At 38.0% G+C, this 18,293-nt stretch overlaps 2 protein-coding genes across 10 annotated transcripts in view; both read left to right on the plus strand.

Annotated features, from left to right (window-relative positions):
* Positions 1-11,227, plus strand: part of STN1 (STN1 subunit of CST complex) — a 33,857-nt gene extending 22,630 nt beyond the window's left edge. For all 6 annotated transcript variants that reach the window (XM_070752812.1, XM_070752809.1, XM_070752807.1 and 3 more), the window contains 3 exons: positions 4,635-4,757; positions 6,470-6,542; positions 7,788-11,227. In XM_070752812.1, coding sequence (XP_070608913.1) covers positions 4,635-4,757; positions 6,470-6,542; positions 7,788-7,945 — 354 coding nt within the window. In that variant the 3' untranslated portion in view covers positions 7,946-11,227. The remainder of the gene's footprint in view (positions 1-4,634; positions 4,758-6,469; positions 6,543-7,787) is intronic.
* A 5,510-nt stretch (positions 11,228-16,737) lies between these two features.
* SH3PXD2A (SH3 and PX domains 2A) overlaps positions 16,738-18,293 on the plus strand; it is a 303,341-nt gene continuing 301,785 nt past the window's right edge. For 2 of the 4 annotated variants that reach the window (XM_070752797.1, XM_070752799.1), the window contains exon 1: positions 16,738-17,060. In XM_070752797.1, coding sequence (XP_070608898.1) covers positions 16,989-17,060 — 72 coding nt within the window. In that variant the 5' untranslated portion in view covers positions 16,738-16,988. The remainder of the gene's footprint in view (positions 17,061-18,293) is intronic. The other 2 variants (XM_070752798.1, XM_070752796.1) reach the window with 2 other exon arrangements.

The following is an 18,293-nucleotide window of genomic DNA, read 5'->3' on the forward strand; positions in this document are numbered from 1 at the left end:
CCAAACAAGTGCATAAGGAAGCCCACATAGCAGATGCTTTTCAGAGACAGTCACACTGTCATCAAGGCTTACAGCCATTGATTCCCATGACTTTCTTGAACAGGCACAACCGTTTTTTTGAATGCAACCAAAGCATACCTAATTCTTGGCTTTTCTTGTTTCATTCCTTTCACTTTCTAAATCCATACTCTTTTGTTGTCTTAAATTTTCTTTTAAGGCATGTTGTTGGTTGACTCTGAGTTTCCCAGCTATATAGTATTCACATTTAAAACTCAAATTATAGATTTATCTTCTAAAAGCATCACAGTCAAACAGTAAGAGTATAAAGGAGTTGGCCTGTTGACCTTTCATGATGCATATTGAATTTCTTGAGCTTTGTGCTTCCATTTTCGTTTAAAACTGCAAGCTCAGTTCCTGTGGAGACAGAATGTCGTCTTCACCTTCAATATTCCATCCCCAGAATCAACAATTCTATTGTTCTCTCTTAGTTCTTTAAGGTTCCAATATATTGACTAATTTATCTTTTTAATTTTAAACACAATATACAGAAACACTGCATATTACAGCTGAATTAGTCCATATATTGTTATATACAGTATTTATTTCCTGTGCTCTATCAGAAATAGCAAGAGCTCTTGCATAATCATATAGCCTAATCCAAGGTTAAATCCAGCAGGTTCTGACAGGTTCTGGAGAACTGGTAGCAGAAATTTTGAGCAGTTTGGAGAATCACTAGGGAAAATTTTGAGTACTTCAGAGAACTGGCAAATACCATCTCCGACTGGCCTCAGAGTGGGATGGGAATGGAGATTTTGCAGCATCCTTCATGCCCACTAAGCCACATTACAGCCACCAAACCATGCCCACAGAACCGGTAGTAAAAAAAAATTGAATTTCACCACTGATCTAATCTCAATCTACTAACTATCCCATGAGAAGGAACAGAAAGAAGGAATTGTTTTCCTCTGAAGGTTACTTTACATTCCAATAGCATCCAACTTTAAAACATTCATAAGCAATTATTTGTTATCAAAGTTTATCAATCTATATTCAGGTAATTTATTCAAAGCTATTGATGCACTAATGCATTGCAGCATACTAGTCATCCTGAAACAACATTTGATTATGTATTTCTTGTCAATTTTCAATCTCCTGTTACTATATGGTTGGAATATTGTGACTTTTTAATTAACTTTATTTAAAGAAAAACTGCACAGAATTAGGAAGATACTAATAAAGGAGTGAGGGGAGTGAACTATGTTACTTTATCCCCATGAAAAGTTGATTGAATGAAAATTTTGGTCTGATTGTAATCTTCAAATATTTAATAAAACAACTATACATTTTAGAAGTATAGATGAGGAAGTTGATTAAATTACAAGAAAGCAAAATTTAGAATAGATTAAGGAAAACTTCTTTACTATGAGAACAGCTATATTACCTCAAATTGTTTAGAAAGGCTGCAGGATACTAATATTTATTTGACATATTTAAATACTTTGATTACTGATAGGAAATTGACTGATTGATTTTCTTTATTCCTCTGATGAATTTTAAGTATTAGCACTGCATATCTCTCACTTCAGATCTACCTCTGAGCACTCTTGTGTTTGGACAAGAAACAGAAATTGTGCATATTGCAAACAAGTCCAATAGTCAGTCTTCAAATACTTCAATGTTAATAGTACAGGCTATCAAAAATGTAGTGTACAAATAACCATTAATTTATGATAGCAGTTGCAACTGGAATTTCTGTCATTAAGTGATGCAGCCCTAAACTGCAAAATCCCTGCAGTCCCGGTTGCTGTTATTAATTGAATTTCATGATTGTTAGGTGAGGCAGCTTCACCAAAGTCATAATCAAAGGCACTGAGGAAGACAACAGAAATGTGTAAGTGTCAAGCCAGAAGGCAGGCAAGTGGCTGTGGCTGGGGGGGAGAGGAGCATGAGGGTCCATGGGAGTGTGTGATGGGGTTAAATTGGGAAGAGTGCAGAAGAGCGACAGTACAGGGTAGGGAGTGGTTGATGCAGCCCAGGCACAGAGGAACTGGAAGAGATTGTGCAGGTTCAGGTGACTTACCCGAGCAACAGTGGAAAAGTTGTTAAGGAAGGTTGCAAATGGCAATCATGTGATCATGAGTCACTGCAACTACTCATAAGTGTGAACCAGTTGCCAAGTACCCAGATCAAAATTACATGATCCTGGGCTGGAACTCGGAGAATCAACCTTAAGCATGATTTGTTCAAATGTCGTCACAGCTTTAGATGGCTGCTGAACAAATGGTTGTAAGTTAAGGACTATCTGTATGTTTATTGACCAACATTTGTGCTATTTTAAAGAGAAATACGAATTGTGATATCACTGGGTTAATAAATTGCTATCCCGAGAAAATGTTATGCATTAAAAAAAAATGCTAATATGCACTAGTATGTGTATCATAATGAAATGTGTATAAAAGGAATATACAGTATCCATTTAGGCTGGGTCATGTATACCTTGGAGTTTCATGGCCTCATGAACACTTTGCATAAGAAAGAACATCAGAGTTTAATGGCCTAAATCTTGGCTCACAAAGTTTTGAAAGAGCAAAATGTATTGAATGTAGACAATACAAAATGATTCAACTTGGCAAAGTAACATAAAGTTCAGTAGACAGTAGTACAGTTTATATATTTGATTAATGCATTTGAGTTAAGAACGCTTATATGAATTATAGAAATATTTCATTCTTCCTAATAATGAATCAAATACTATTTAGGACAGAGTATATACGATAGGTTTTTACTTTTGATTACGCATGCAGAATTCAGCAGAATTAATATTTTCCTTTTTGAGTTTTCTAATCTATCTTCTATATTTTCTCCATCTCCAATTACTTCCTGATACTTCTTTCCTATTATTTCAGCCACTCTCCTTTGGTGGCTAAAACTTTAGATAGCTCAGGGTAACATTGTACAGCAGGCAAGAGTTTTAGTGGGTGTATCTGTGGTAGATCAGACTGATGTCAGGCCATCTCAGAGTCATATGCCCCATTCTTTTTTTCCATGTACAGTAATACCTCATGATACGAACTTAATTGGTGCAAGGATGGTGTTCGTAAGACGAGAGGTTCGTAAGACGAAACATTGTTTCCCATAGGAAACAATGTAAAGTCAATTAATCCGTGCAACCAAAAAAACCCCCGCAAAAAAAACGGCTTTCGGCGACTGCTGGGAAGCCGCGCGGCTGTTTTAAAAGGTGACAGCCGGCCTGGGGGGCTTCCCAGCACCCCCCCGAACCCAGGTTTGGGGTTCGGGGGGGTGCTGGCAAGCCCCCCAGGCCGGCTGCGACCTTTTAAAACAGCCGCGCCGCTTCCCAGCTGTCTCCTGAAGCCGAACGCTAAAGCTGAACTTCCGGGTTCGGCTTCGGGAGACAGCTGGGAAGCGGCGCGGCTGTTTTAAAAGGTCGCAGCCGGCCTGGGGGGCTTCCCAGCAACCTCCCGAACCGAACCCGGGGTTCAGCAAAATTTTGCCTCTTCTTACGAACTTTGTTCGAGTTACGAACCGGCGTTCGGGAGGCTTCTGGGAAGCCCCGCCGCCCGGCTGTCACCTTTTAAAACAGCCGCGCGGCTTCCCAGCAGTCTCCGAACGCCGGTTCGTAACTCGAAAAAAGTTCGTAAGAAGAGGCAAAATTTTTCTGAACCCCGGGTTTGTATCACTAGTTGTTCGTAAGACGAGGGGTTCGTATCTTGAGGTACCACTGTATTGCAATATTTCACATACCCATGCTGGCATCGTTTTCAATGTTTTGGAAAAACACAGCAGTTTCTATGAACGAGTATTGGATTTAGAATCTGAAGATAACATTTTAAAGGCCTCGTCAACCATGAAGATAAGGAAACTGACCTTGAGCTAGTCCTAAATTATCTTATGGAATGATTGTGATGAACGAAAGAGGAATATGTATGCTGTTCTGAACTTCTATTTTTAGCAAAACCAAATCAGAACAGAACATTTTAATCCTGCCACTCCACTGCCATATCATTACCATGCTGTGCTGTGTCTTTCAGAGAATTAAAATAATGAAAACAAAGGAGTGTGGCTTGGCTCAACCATATTGCATTACTTTTTAAAGAGGGGAATATGAAGTTAAGAAAACCACAGAACTCTGGTTTCTAAGATGTTTCTCTGTTGTTTTTCCTAAGCTGCTAGCCATTTCTTGTGTCCTTTTTCTATCACTCGAAAGTATTTCATGATTTACAACTCTGTTAAAGGAGATGTCCAAGCTGAGCCTTATGCCAGTCTATATCATGATTTTAATTACAGCCTGACTTCAGTTATATTGTTTTCAGTTATCCCAAAGGAATAATTAGGAAGCTCTTTTTTCTCATCTGGTAAACCTTTTAGTTCATTCACTTACTGTTTCTCTTATATTAATAATTCATCAGCATCTCTTTAGGTAAATTGCTTAGGCAGCAAACTTTTCTAATGTCTGAAATACTGCTAGCTGCAGTCTTATTTAATCTTAAGGATAAAGACTTTGCTGCTATTTTATTTTTCTAACAAATGAAGTAAACAGCTTAAACAAGCATATAACTTGCTTCTGTATCGTCTTATGCAATTATGTTATCTACTTTTTACTCTTTTCCCACCAGACAGGTTCCAAAGTTGGTCCTTGCTCCAAATTGATTAGAAAGTCATTCATTGAAGCAATAAAGTTATTGCAAAAAGATGGTGTTCTTTTTCAAAAATCAAAGATTTCTCAAAATATGTATTATGTAAGTATCAATATAGTTTTCCTTACATCCCGCTATATTTACATTCAGTTATTATACGGAATATGTTGGTGGCAAGTTAATGCTACTGGCAAATGAATAGCAGAATTTGAAAATACTGTTTTAGATTATCTGAAATGAGTAGAATGATTAAATGGATGCAAGCAGATTTAATTTCTCATGTAACTGGGAGGTGCAGATTGGGTACATTCATTAAAAATGTGGAAGGAAATAAATCATTTTCTCCTTCAAGTAGAAATTGTAGCTAAGTGCATATAGGAACAATAAGCAGAAATCTTGGAGTTAAATAGTATTGTTATATGCTGAGTTTATATTGGCCGTGTTTTAGCATAGCAATAGAAAACCTGTGTGCTTGACTCAGCGTTTCAGAAATATTTCCTTATCTAAATAGAAAAACAAAATGATATGAGTAGGCACAAATCAGTGAGAGAGGGAACGAGTTTCAACTGCCTGTCAGTTTGCCCATTTGAGTTTTCTTGGGGGAAGCTAGCAGTGAGCCTTGAAATCTTTTCCTTCCTTCCTTCCTTCCTTCCTTCCTTCCTTCCTTCCTTCTTTCCTCCCTCCTTCCCTCCCTTTTTTCTTTCTGTTCCCTTCCCTTGTCTTTCCATAAGGCCAATGTAGCTATTAATAGGTAGGGGAGGGAACAAGGAAGTGCTGTATGGGTGTTGATACTGGCACTCCCATGAATTTGTGGGAAGCTGTCAGGGAACGTTGAAAATAAGAATCATCTGACTGTGGTTGATTGGTTCAGGGCAGCAGTGATACTGAAGCAGCAACCCTACAGTGGTGAACCAACCACAGATTTTCCAAATTATCTTTCTTTGGGAGTCATGGGTCAGGGTCATAGTCTTCTATAACTTAGGTGGTGGGAAACCCTATAATACATAGTTTTGCCCAGTTAAGAGTTAAGGTCACAATCATTATTTATTATTTATTAATATTTATTAGATTTGTATGCCGCCCCTCTCCCTAGACTCGGGTCGGCTCACAACAGTGATAAAAACAATACATGGTAACAAATCTAATAATTAAAAACTAAAATAAGAGTTTTACATTATAAAGTAAAAAAAAAACCCCAATAGATAAAATACATACACACAGTCATATCATGCACAAAATTACAAAGGCAAGGGGGGGATGTCTCAATTCCCCCAAGCCTAACGACAGAGGTGGGTTTTAAAGAGTTTAGGAAAGGCAAGGAGGGTGGGGGCAGTCCTAATCTCTGGGGGGGAGTTGATTCCAGAGGGTCGGAGCCGCCACAGAGAAGGCTCTTCCCCTGGGTCCCGCCAGACAACATTATTTAGTCGACGGGACCCAGAGAAGACCAACTCTGTGGGATCTAACCGGCCGGTAGGATTTGTGCTGCAGAAGGCGGTCTCGCAGATATCCTGGTCATTTTAGTAATAATAGATGATATACAAATCTCATGATTGTAGTTTGCAAATTATGATTTAAATTTGAATCTGTTGTTTTAACATTTCTGCTAAATCATGATTTATTCCATAAATGATGGTTTAGCACAATGTTTGAAACTTGCTATAGTGTCTAAATAGGGGTTGGTTTTGAATGAGAGGTCTGAAAGGTCACTGCATGAGGATTTTTCTTTCCCATTATTATATGCTTTTGAGATGAAAATGTTGCAGTCTCTAGTTGTAAATCTAGTTTTTCATTTAGTAATTTTCCTTACATTTTAGGTTACTGAACAGGATACAGAATTGCACAAAGTAACTATTGAACTTATCCGAACTGATTGTAAGAGACCAAAATGTAAGTAGGCTCACTATCTTAACTGTAAACAGAAATATATTTCTTATTATTTCTTATTGATATAATTTACACAATATAAAAAGTGGAATTATCTGCAAACTGCTGCTGGAAATTATTTTACATATTTTCTTATAATTTTAGATACTTCTTGGTTTCTGTATGAAAATATTCGTCTGAGATCAGTTGCACATACTCATTTCTTTTTAGTGTCTCTTTTTCTCTTTCCAGTTGATTCTTTGCATTCTGTATTGATCTAAATCTATTGTGCATTTCTAGGAGTGAAAGTGAGGCATTTTTGAAGGAGATGGGAAAGCACGATACTGAAAAATATTTATTTATTATGTATTTGGCAATCTAAAATGTTAAAGTTTGAGCTCATTTAAGAAAGCTTTATTGTCTTAATAGATCAAGGTACAAAAGAAAGAACTAAAGAACAAAATCAGGAATATGTAAGAATTGCATTTTCTTTTAGGCCGGTGGAAGAATCAAAACAACATGGGATAAGAATGACCTTGCATATTGTCTTTCCACATCAGTGAATCATAGATACTGCTCAATACCTCTGTCAGTCACAATGGAATGCTTATCCTATGACATTTATTATATTTGTTGAAGAAACAAACACATTTTTGCAATGTTACTTTTGCTGCTTTAAAAAAATACAAAAAAAAAAACACTCTGCCTTGTGGCTTAGGATATCTACTGGAATTCCTGATAGATATCCTAAGCCACAAAGAATATCAGCTTACTGGTACTTCTTTTCCCAAACAAAAGTTACAAAAGCCCCTACACCAAGATGCAAAGATTTCACACCCACCTTACAATGTGCCTCTCCTAAAAGCTGACAATAGTATCAATGAGCACCAACCATCTGGAATTTTTTTTCTCAAACAATGTGCTTCCCCCTCCCTATCGCCATCCATTTTTTCCTCTTATTAGAAAGAAAATATCCTAAGTGGAATGCAATTATTCCTGATTATTCACTTCTTTGTTTAAAACAGACTTTCATGTCTGAAAGTAACAAATACAAGAATCAAAGTGAGATGTTCTTAAGATACTCATATATTCCTTACTATTAGTATTCAAAGGAAGGAATCAAAGTGCTAAACCTTTAGATGCCAGCCTCCTAAACGAACTATTGGTTCTGCAATTGCACCAGGAATACTATGTAAGAATTCTATTCTTTTAAGAAAGAAAGGATAGTAGCCCACCATTTGTAATCCTATGCTTGCTTTCTATTTGCAGATGCTGAAAAGGGGTGCCACCTTCGTCACATACTCAGCTGTATTCAGCAAAGCTATAATCCTTATATCACTGAAGCTGTTGTCCATTGTCTCCTTGATTGGTTGGAGATCAACAGTGAAGTTGTCACTACTATGGAAGAATACTATACAGTATTTTAATCTAAGAGAATGGAAGCCTGGAGTCAAACATTATCCAGTGATCTACAACATCAAAGATTTTACTGTGTACCTGCTCAGCTATTTTTCTAATTTAGAAGGTGATGCAGAATACAAATCATTTTACTTAGTGGTATTCCCAGTAGATATAATTGTCTGAAACATTTTTTCTTTTCTCTAAGAGAAAAAGGTACTAAGCAGTCATATAAAATTATGCTGCAACTGCCCCCTTGTGGTTGGATAGAATTAAGAAGAACAAACAGAAAGCATGTACAGTACATGGAAGAGTGTTTGATTTAATTTTCTGCCAGAAACCAACACAAAAATAAAATTCCAAAAAGGACGATACAAAAAAGTGAAAATGATAAGTCAGACAAAAATTTTAAAATATATAATAAGCGCACCATTGTACCCACCGTCCCTGTCTCATTGTCCTCTTTTATCATTACTTTTTACTTATGTTTATGCAAACTACTGTCCTATACATGTTCAACAAACAAACCAATAAATAAATATAAATAATGTAGAGGAAAAACTTGACATAGCCAAGATATTTATTGAACAATTTGTGGATATAATTCCTCATTTAGAAAGGAGTAATATTCTGGACACTGTGAAGGATATCAAAGATTCCTTGTTTCAGTTCTGCATTATTATCCCTCAAAACTTGTTGAAATTAGTATTAAATTTAGAAGCTATGCTGTTTAAAATCTAGGATCCTTTTTTTCACACAAGTTGAAAAACATCCAGCAGAAATCAAAATGGTGTAAGAACTATCAATTTACCCCAAAATCTAATGTGACAGCTTCATATGAAGCCCTATAGAGACAATACAAATTCCAAAGATAAGAAAGAATTGGGCGTATTCTGAGGCATTCAGACAGGAATTTTAAAATGTTGATTCTTTATTAGTTCTTACTTATTTGAAGAGGCAAACCTAAGGATATTAATGTAAATAGGCATATAGTTATTGCCTCTGTTGTCTGTAAAGTTCAAAAATGAATAAATAAGTTTGGACCTGATTAGAACCAGATTTCTGTTGTTTCCACCACAATATAGAGAATGAAAAAAATATTCCTAAAAGAGTCAATCATGGTATTATTTTATTTACAACTAGCTAAACTCTCTTGGTTGAAAATCCTCTTATCTCAAGAGAGTTGACCCATGAGATTGGTTCACATTAGCAGTTGATGGACTGGGATATCCCTACTGTTCTGCCGCACGATCCATCTGAAGTTTCAGTTGCCATTTGGAATAAGAGGGTGGTTGAAGCATTGGACAGATTGCACCTATTGCAACTTCTTTCCCTCTTGTAGATCCCATTAGTCCTTGTAGTTCACAGAAGAGTTAAGAGAGTTGAAATGAGAGAAGAGACTTATGGAGTGTTGTTGGAATTCAATGGGACAAACTCAACCAAACAGGGCTACAATCACTGTTAAGATCTGCCTTGTAACAGTATGGGAGACAAAGCATCAATACACTCTTTCCCATTTCTTACCTAAATAAGCACAATTCAAATACTATTTCATATTTTCTCTCATTGCTGGAATATTTGCACATTACTCATCCATACTTAAATAAAACATAGCTAACTGAATTAAGTTGTCTAAGTTCATGTGACATACTAAACCATAAATTAACCAGCATTAAATTAGTGTTTTACCCAACAGCATATTGTAAAAAATAGCTGTTTGGCTTGTGGCTCCATATGTCATGCAAATTCAGCCATGTTTTCACTAACTGAATTATTTTAGGAAGCCAATATAAAGATTGTAGCTAAATAATCTACTAAGCAATATTGCAATGGAATAATGGAATTATTTTTGTCAGAGTCCCTTAGGGAAGGATATCCTCTTCTTGAAAAAAAAAGAAGAAGCAAAGATAAGTTCCTAAAAACCTATATCCTTTCATTGGGTTTTCAGTAGGTAAGAGCCGGGTTCCAAGTTATGCCATTGGCTCAGATTAATTTGTTTTACCCACATACTGTAATTTGTTTTATCTGATTTTGTCACCAAAAGCCCTTTGTATGTTTTCTAAAAGCCACTGGTCTTCTACAATGTATGATCCAAAGTGGAAAAAAAACCCCTTAAAGTCTGTTGTGGGACATTATGAAAGACAAATTTCCTAAATAAAGGTTCAGATCTTCTTTTTTAAAATATTTAAAATTTTAATACTTAACTTATAAATTGCCATGTATTTTCTTATTTAATATCTACTGCAGCATATAATAATCGGGAAGTTTAGTTTTCCTTTCTTTTGTAATACAATATCAGGGATGTTCATAAAAACTATTTAGTCAGGGGAAAAACATTTCTGCTATTTTTAAATCTAAACTTGTGGCTCCATTTCATTATCTTGTAACCTTGAAGACAAAAGCATATCAACATGCACTTTTATTTCTCCATAGAAATTGGATTCTCAAGGAATGGAATTGTAATCTGTTTTATGAGTTAGTAATTATCTTAACAGAAACAAAAGTAACCTAATTTACAAATATATCTATTGCCACAGTGTGGTGCTGTTGAAACAAACTTGGGAAATTTATATTTAATACAGGAGTTTCTTTATACATATCAGGGAACTTATATTTTGTAATGAAGTTTCTTTATGTATTTAAATATTTAATTGTTTAAACACATATTTAAAGTTAAGGTGATTTTCCATGTTCAAAATTAGACCTATATGTACTTCATAACCGAGAAAGATATGCTTCTTGAAACCTTAGTATATTTTAAAAATCTGTCTAGTATTTTTTAAATTTCCTTTTGCAAAAGCACACTGTGAAGAGCTTTAATATATTTAGGATACAGTATATCCTTTTACTAAACTGCATTTTCAATATTGATTTTTTTTTCTAATTTGGTTTTTGAATTTGTATTTTATATAAGTAGATAAGTGGATATAAAAAATCTATACACCTCTGTGATAATGCCTTTCCATCTTTAATATATAAGCTGAACAATCCAGTTTATAGAAATATATTAGTCTTACTAGAGAGATACTATGACCCCTTGTATTGTACCTGTTTTTTTTAAAATTGATTTTGATTTATTTATTAAATTTGTTTGCCACCCATCTCATCATGAGGTGATATTTCATACTTTCATAAAATAATACAGTGAAGGCCTGGCTGTTCTTATTTTCTACCATTTCCTGATTAAATTCTCAATTTGCGCAATTTGCAATAGAGCTGTGTTAAATCAATATATTCTTCCCTATGGATACTTTCCCATACAATGTATCATTTTCTCTTCCTCAGTAAAATAAAACAAAACAGTAAAACAATTTTGTAATTTTCTTCAGAGACTTTAATTCATTTCATTTTAATTTGATGTAAATACCTGGCTAACCTTTCTCTTAAACTTTGGATATTAGACCCCTTTCCCACCTATATTTCACTCATCTGTAAAACTCAATCACTGGACGGGGCAAATGATTGGGAAGGGGGGGGCAGCCTAACATTAATTATTCATTCTATTAAAAGCTGAATAAAAATATTTTGTTGGATTTAACTTTCTGTTTTTGAAATACGATAGTGTGGGGTATAAACTTAGAGTTTATAATTTTGTATTCCATGAAAGATAACTTTATGTTAGCCAATTTTAATCTTACTAATTGAATTATATTCAGTTATCTATACTCTTCTGTTTACTCCCAACAACTTGCATTTTAAATTACTATTTCTCTGTTGGCCTTGGAAATGTAGATTGGGATTCAATTAGATGCCATACAAAATATGCTCAAATTATTTATCTGCTTGTGATTAAATTAATTTTTTTTAAATATCTAGTTTATAGTCTATGAAAGGTCTATAACCCTTTAAAAAAATGTAGCCATGGCATAAGAATTGGGACCAGACAAAATAGATTTTGGAGGATACAATGACTATGTTCATACAAAACACTATACACTGCTATTAATAAACTCTAGTTTGCTGTGTTTATACATTATGATTGATTCTTAAAATAGCCAAATAATCAAACCAATTTCTGACTTAAACAGATACATACCGTACCAATTGGGTTTAGTTTTTGTTTTGTTACTGTGAATTGTACATATAACTTTCATTGGTTATTTCTAAATTGCAATATTTTTTTTCCTCAACCAGATATGAGGAAGGTACTTATCCTTGATTTACCGCTGATTTAATGATGTTTCAGTGTTATGATGGCCTTGGAAAGTAAGCTTTGCAGCCTGGCCATCATATAATGTATTGCCAATCCCCCAATCACATGACTCTATTTCAGGTGCTTAGCAACTGGTTCACATTTGTGACTTGCAGCATACTGAAGTCACATGACCATGATCTGAATCCACTTGGAAAAGGACGGCCTATTAATATAAATAAATAAATAAATAAATAAATAAATAAATTTGCAATTTTTTTCTCCAGCAAAAAATGCCCATTTGGGAGAATAGATTTAGATTTAAGACTGTGTGATTTGGACTAATGTCTGTGTAACTGGACTCATGGTTTCTGTAAATAGTAAAATGAGACTTATGATTTATAAATGAACTTCCTGTCCCAATTGCAGTTGGATACCAGGACTATCTATCTGAGTTATCTTTGCTGTGGTGTCCTACACATTAGACACCACAGCAAAGATAACTCAGACAGATAGTCCTGGTATCCAACTGCAATTGGGACTGGATGTCACCACTCTCTCTTAGGAGATGCTTAAATGAGTTGAGAGAGGAACAGACAAAATAGCCTAGAGACATGCCAACAGAGACTTGAAGGCAAATCTTCCCTATTCCTGTGCAATGTTCTGATTGGTAGAAGTTAAACTGCTGGGTGGTGACTCTGTAAAGAGGATGCCAATGAAGCCAGAAAAGAAAATAATCTTACCTATAATGGGTTTCGTGTTCATAGACCAGAACAAAGACCCAGAAGCAATGAGGCATGATATGATAGGGTTGAGATAAAAATGGCAAATATGTGAGTACCATTTAGTGCCATCTCTAAATGGGTGAATATCATTTTAACTCAGCGGTGGAAGAAATGCCCTAAGACAGCATTGGCACCTAACTGAATATTTATAATTATTTCTGCATACCAGTGGATATTAAATTTTACATATTTGTATAGTGTTATTTATTGCTTTTTCCTCTAAGAAGGTCTAGATTGTTATAGCATAGCAAATATATCTTGCAGACCAGAGAACTTTTTTTGAGGTAGATCATACAATAGATTATCCCAAAGGGGGACACACCTATGCAGGTGATATACAGGTAGTCCTCGACTTACAACAATTCATTTAGTGACTGTTCAAAGTTACAACGGCACTCAAAAAGTGACTTACAACCATTTTTCACACTTCCTGATGTAACAAGGCTATTGCTAGTAAATGAGAGACTCAAAGTAACGCACAATGTATTTAATAGTATCTACCTATTACAAAGGTAGGGGGAAAACAGCTTCTTAGTGGACTGTTTGATGGGAGCACGAGGAAAGATCTTGATGTCTGATTCAGGCACTGGAATTTCCTCTTTTCTTGTCTTTCAGCCAGTAGGCAAAGGCTTGTTTGTTCCTGCTTTTGGCAATTAAAGCAATTGTAAAAATGGATCTAAGTGGTAAGGAAATAAATTATGGAGATTCTTTGTAATATACTTTTATTAATTCTATTGAATTTTTAATTCCTCTATATATGTAAGTCCTCTATACCCCATTCATCAGTGTATAAGGCCTGCTGAAAAGTTTACAAGTTAGGGGGAGAAAAGAAAACCTAAACCAAACGGTTCCTGCTCACAGGATCTAAAAAGTACAAGATGAAAGAGAGAAAGAGAAAAAAAAGAATGGGAAGGGCAGAAAAGCACAAGCTCAGGCATCTAAGCTCCTCCTCCTATAAGCCATAAAATCATAGTTGCATGCAATTTAGGCTAGAGGATGAGCTTAGCAGAGAACACTTGATAAAAGGGATTTGCTTTGCATCTCATTTTCTGATGCAAACTGATAAAAAGGCTGCCAGTTTAACGAAATCCTTTTCATTGCCAATTTTAGAGAATGTCCTACAAGTAAATTTGGGCTTATGCTGCAGCCTATTGAGCAGGTATACATGTGCTGTAAAGTCACTGGCCCAACAGAAATTGCTGAACTTCAGCTTCAACTCCCCCCTGCCCCAGCTAGTTGATGGCATGTTGGCCATTTTAATTCAGTAATGTTTGCAGGGCCCCCATTCCACTCAAATACTGGTAAATGGCTTATGGTCTTTGGAAAATGTCACCCAACTTTTTGACACCCTCTAGCTTGTGGCTCTTGAATTCTCTCATGTCATGGGCAAATCTTCAGATATGTATTTGGAAATGTATTTGATTGTTTTCTAGAGACATCCCGTTTCAGCAAACAACTCTTTACTTTAGACCTGCACGGATCTGGCACTTCATAGCATGCGCAGCAGACTCTGTCATCAAAAAGACATTTTAGGTCTTTTCTCTTAGGTCAAACCTAGTCTGCCTCATTGTCTAGACCAGATAACCACCAGGGACTTTTAAATTCGGAACCCTAGGTGGGCAGCCTACCTGCATCTTGCTGCGTTTAGGATAGCAGATTGGAAAAATTCATGGAGGGAAGGGGGAAGGGGAGAGAGAGAGAGAGAAAGAATGAATGAAAGAGAAAGAAAGAGAGAAAGAAAGAATTCAGAAAAGAAAGAAAAAGAAAGAAAGAAAAAAAGAAAGAAAGAAAAGGGATATTTTCAAGGGTAATACTGGCTAGCTCAGGGGTCTCCTGGAGGAATTCAGCTCCCAGAATTCCCCCAGCCAGCTTTGCTTTGTGAGTTTTGTGAGTTGAAGTCCTCCAGGCTTAAAATAGCCAAGGTCGAAGACTCCTGGGCTAGAATTTATCCAGGTCAACCAGACTATTACTCTTATGTGCCCTTTAGTGAAATACAATCAACACCCTCTTGTATTTCCTGTGCCCTTTGTAGAGCGGACAGCAAGGCCGGCGGAGAATCCCAGGTGGGTTTCTTTTAAATCACATAAAGCGAGATTCTGGCCCCTCTCCTTTTCTTGCCACACAGCCGCCTTCTCACTTTTTTCTCTCCTCCCCAGGCAGCTTGAGAGAAGAACTGCGTGAGGGGTGGGGACAGTGAAGGGCTGTGTGAGGGGGGGGGGCAGTGAAGGGCTGCAAAAAAATTTACTACCACACTATGGGTGTGGCTTATTGTGTGGGTGTAGATTGATGGTCATGTGAACAGGCAGGAGTGGCTTGCTGGCGGGGATGGTTTGGCAATCATGTGACCAGGTGGCTTAAAGGTCATGTGACTGGGTGGGAGTGGCTTACCAACCAAGATAAGTTTTCAAATTGGTGCTTGAACTCTTTTTTAGTTGATTAAGTCACATTATTTGAATAGCCACAAAAAGGACAAATGATAGACAGCGTTATTTGTTGAGGAGCACAGGAATATTTTAAGGTTTTGTACTGAACCCACAAGGTTCGGTATGATAACAGATTAGGCAAGTAGCTCAATTTTCTTTTTCAGTTCCAGATAATGATTAAAGCTGTTATGGGTAAAAATATACTATTTAATTATTTCAGTTGATTAAGTCATATTATTTGAATAGCCACAAAAAGGACAAATGATAGACAGCATCATTTGCTGAGGAGCACAGGAACATTTTAAGGTTTTGTAGTGAACCCACAAGGTTCAGTATGATAACAGATCGGGCAAGCAGCTCAATTTGCTTTAATTGCTATAAAAGTTCAGTTCCAGGTAATGATTTACAATGATTAAAGCCTTTATGGTTAAAAACATACTATTTAACTATTTTTTATTTTAAAAGTAATTAAGGATCAGTACTAAGGTACTAGAGAAGAAAGGCCAATTAAAAAAACCCTATTACGTATTCAATATATGGTGCATAAACTTACTACCCCCACTGCGTCCTCCCCCTGTGGGGGCAGCAGCCCATTACTGGGGGGGGGGGAGGAGCAGAAAGCGCCTGAAAACTCCAGCTTCTTTCCTCTTTCCTCCTGCCCATGCGACCTCCCAGTAGCTCTAAGTGGCCGCCGCCCCTGTCAGCTTCTCTAGGGCTTTGAGTGTGGAGAGGTGATCTCCCCCGCCCTCCATCCCGGTTCCGCTCTCTTGCCGGTGGGTGGCGGTAGGCAGCGCCGTCCTCTCCTCCCCCTCAGTCGGCAAACACCCCCCCTCAGCTAGCCCCTCCCCGCTCGCCTCACCGCGAAGACAGCAGCGGGAATCCTAAGGCGAGCTGGGGGTGGAAGGGCCGCCGCGCGCTCGCCTCCCTCCTCCAAACCAGCCCCGCCGTATCTGCTGCCCGTTTCCTCCCTTTCCGCCCCCCCAGGCAGTCGGGGCTGCGGCGGGAAGCGTTGTCAAAGCTCAGCCGCTGTCAGACAAGGGGCCGAGAATAACTGCAAGGCGGCGACCCACTCCGGTGTAAGGCGGGAGGTAGTGGTGGGGGCAAGAGGAGGAGGAGGGGAAAGAGGTAGGTAGGTAGGTAGCCAGGCAGCGGGCAGGGGGGGAGCGAATAAGAGGGGAGGACACGCACGCGCGCGCACACACACAATACACACACAGGCAGCACGCGAGGTCTGTCTGTGTAAGGGCTTGTGCAGAACTTGAGCCATTCCCGGAGCTGAACTCCGCCTCCCCGTCCGTCCGTCTGCCCGCCCGCTCCAATGCGGTCCGGAACGAGAAGAGTGGATGAAATCTTGGAAGTAAACTGGGGGCGACTCGGGCTTCCCCGCATTGGAAGGAGAAGAGTTTGAAGCGCGCGTGTGTCTGTCGTGCGCGCTTGCGGGACGCGCTGGCGTGCGGCCGTGTTTAGGTCCTTTCCCGCGTGATTTAAAAATTTTTAAAAGAAAGGGGGGGGGGAAGAAGCGTTCGGGAAAGCGGAGTCGGAGGTGTGTTTCGTCCGTCCGTTTTTGGCCCGGGCGAGGAGAAGAGAGCCACGCCGAGGGCAGAGGAGGCTGTGTTTTCCTCGGAAATCCTCCTTGAGTGCCGAGGAGCCGAAGGATAAAGCGGCGCAGTCATCATAATACAAGGATACATCTGGACCGTGTTTGCGTTTCCTGGTTTTCCTGGGGACGAAGATGCTGTCCTGCACTGTACTGGATGCTAATGTGGTGGACGTGGAAAAAAGGCGAAATCCTTCCAAGCACTACGTGAGTACGGGATGAATAATGCTTGCAAGTGAGGCCTCGGTGCCTATTGGTACAAAACGCTGCGGGTCCTGACAAGGAGAAAGAAGCCTTTTACCGATTTGGCTCTTGGGTTTATTACTGCATTGAGCCAGATATAATTTGAGAAGGGAGGCAGGTGGGAGAGGGTTCATTTGGGATGTGTTTCCCTTTGCAAACTTGTATTAGCAGTACCTTTGGTATGGCCAAGAAGACAGCAAAAGGATATTATTATTATTATTATTATTGTTATTGTTATTATTATTATTATTAGTAGTAGTAGTTTTGTATTATTACTGTTGTTATTATTGTTGTTGTTGTTGTTGTTGTTGTTGTTATTATTATTATTATTATTATTAGCATCATTATTATTAGAATATGTTTCATGTGATTAGTGAACCTGAGAATAGGACATAGAAACTTATGGAACAGGTGGGGGCAAAAGCCTCTCCCACGGTATCCGAAAAGCATGTCAAATCGGTATAAGTGTAAAATGAGACCCCTTGTGGTGTCATTTAAAACGGGATTTGGAACCTGTATAAAATCCTTTGCTACAGTATTTCAGCTAGGAACTGGCAATGACTGGTTGGTGTGGGAAAACATTGCTCAATCTTCATCAGATTAACACAGTTGGAAGGGACCCTGCAGGTCATCTAGTCTAACCCTCTGCCCAAGCAGGAGACCCTTATATCTGCCTCTACTTAGGATCGAACTCCCAACTCCTGATTGTGAGGCAAGAGCTCCACCTCTAAGTCTTGGCAACTTTAAGATGTGTGGGCATTGATTCCCAGAATTCCCCAGGCAGAATGCAGGCTGGGGTGTTCTTTGGATTTGAAGCCTACAGATTTTAAAGTTGTCAAGATTGAGAAACACTGATATAGGAATTATTGAAACATTCTTTTGCATCTTTTATTATAATCGGGGCCACCATCAATCAAAAGAGTGTAGCCTTTTAGACTGACCATTAATTGCTGTTCTTATAGAATCACATGAAGTGCATCTGGCACTTTTATAACAATTTATTTCACCCAACTTCCTAGCTGCAACCTCATTGTGCATTTAGTACAATGCCCTTAGGTTCTCTTTGTTCTCTATTTGTGAAACATTTTTTGTAACTCTATTCTTTTGGAATTCAACGTATGTTTGCTTGGAAACTTACTTCAGCCTCACAAATCAGCAGTCAAAAAGGCATGTTGCCTGACATAAATTAAGAAGTAT

The sequence above is a fragment of the Erythrolamprus reginae genome, chromosome 5 (genome assembly GCF_031021105.1).
Source record: "Erythrolamprus reginae isolate rEryReg1 chromosome 5, rEryReg1.hap1, whole genome shotgun sequence".
NCBI classification, from domain to species: Eukaryota; Metazoa; Chordata; class Lepidosauria; order Squamata; family Dipsadidae; genus Erythrolamprus; species Erythrolamprus reginae.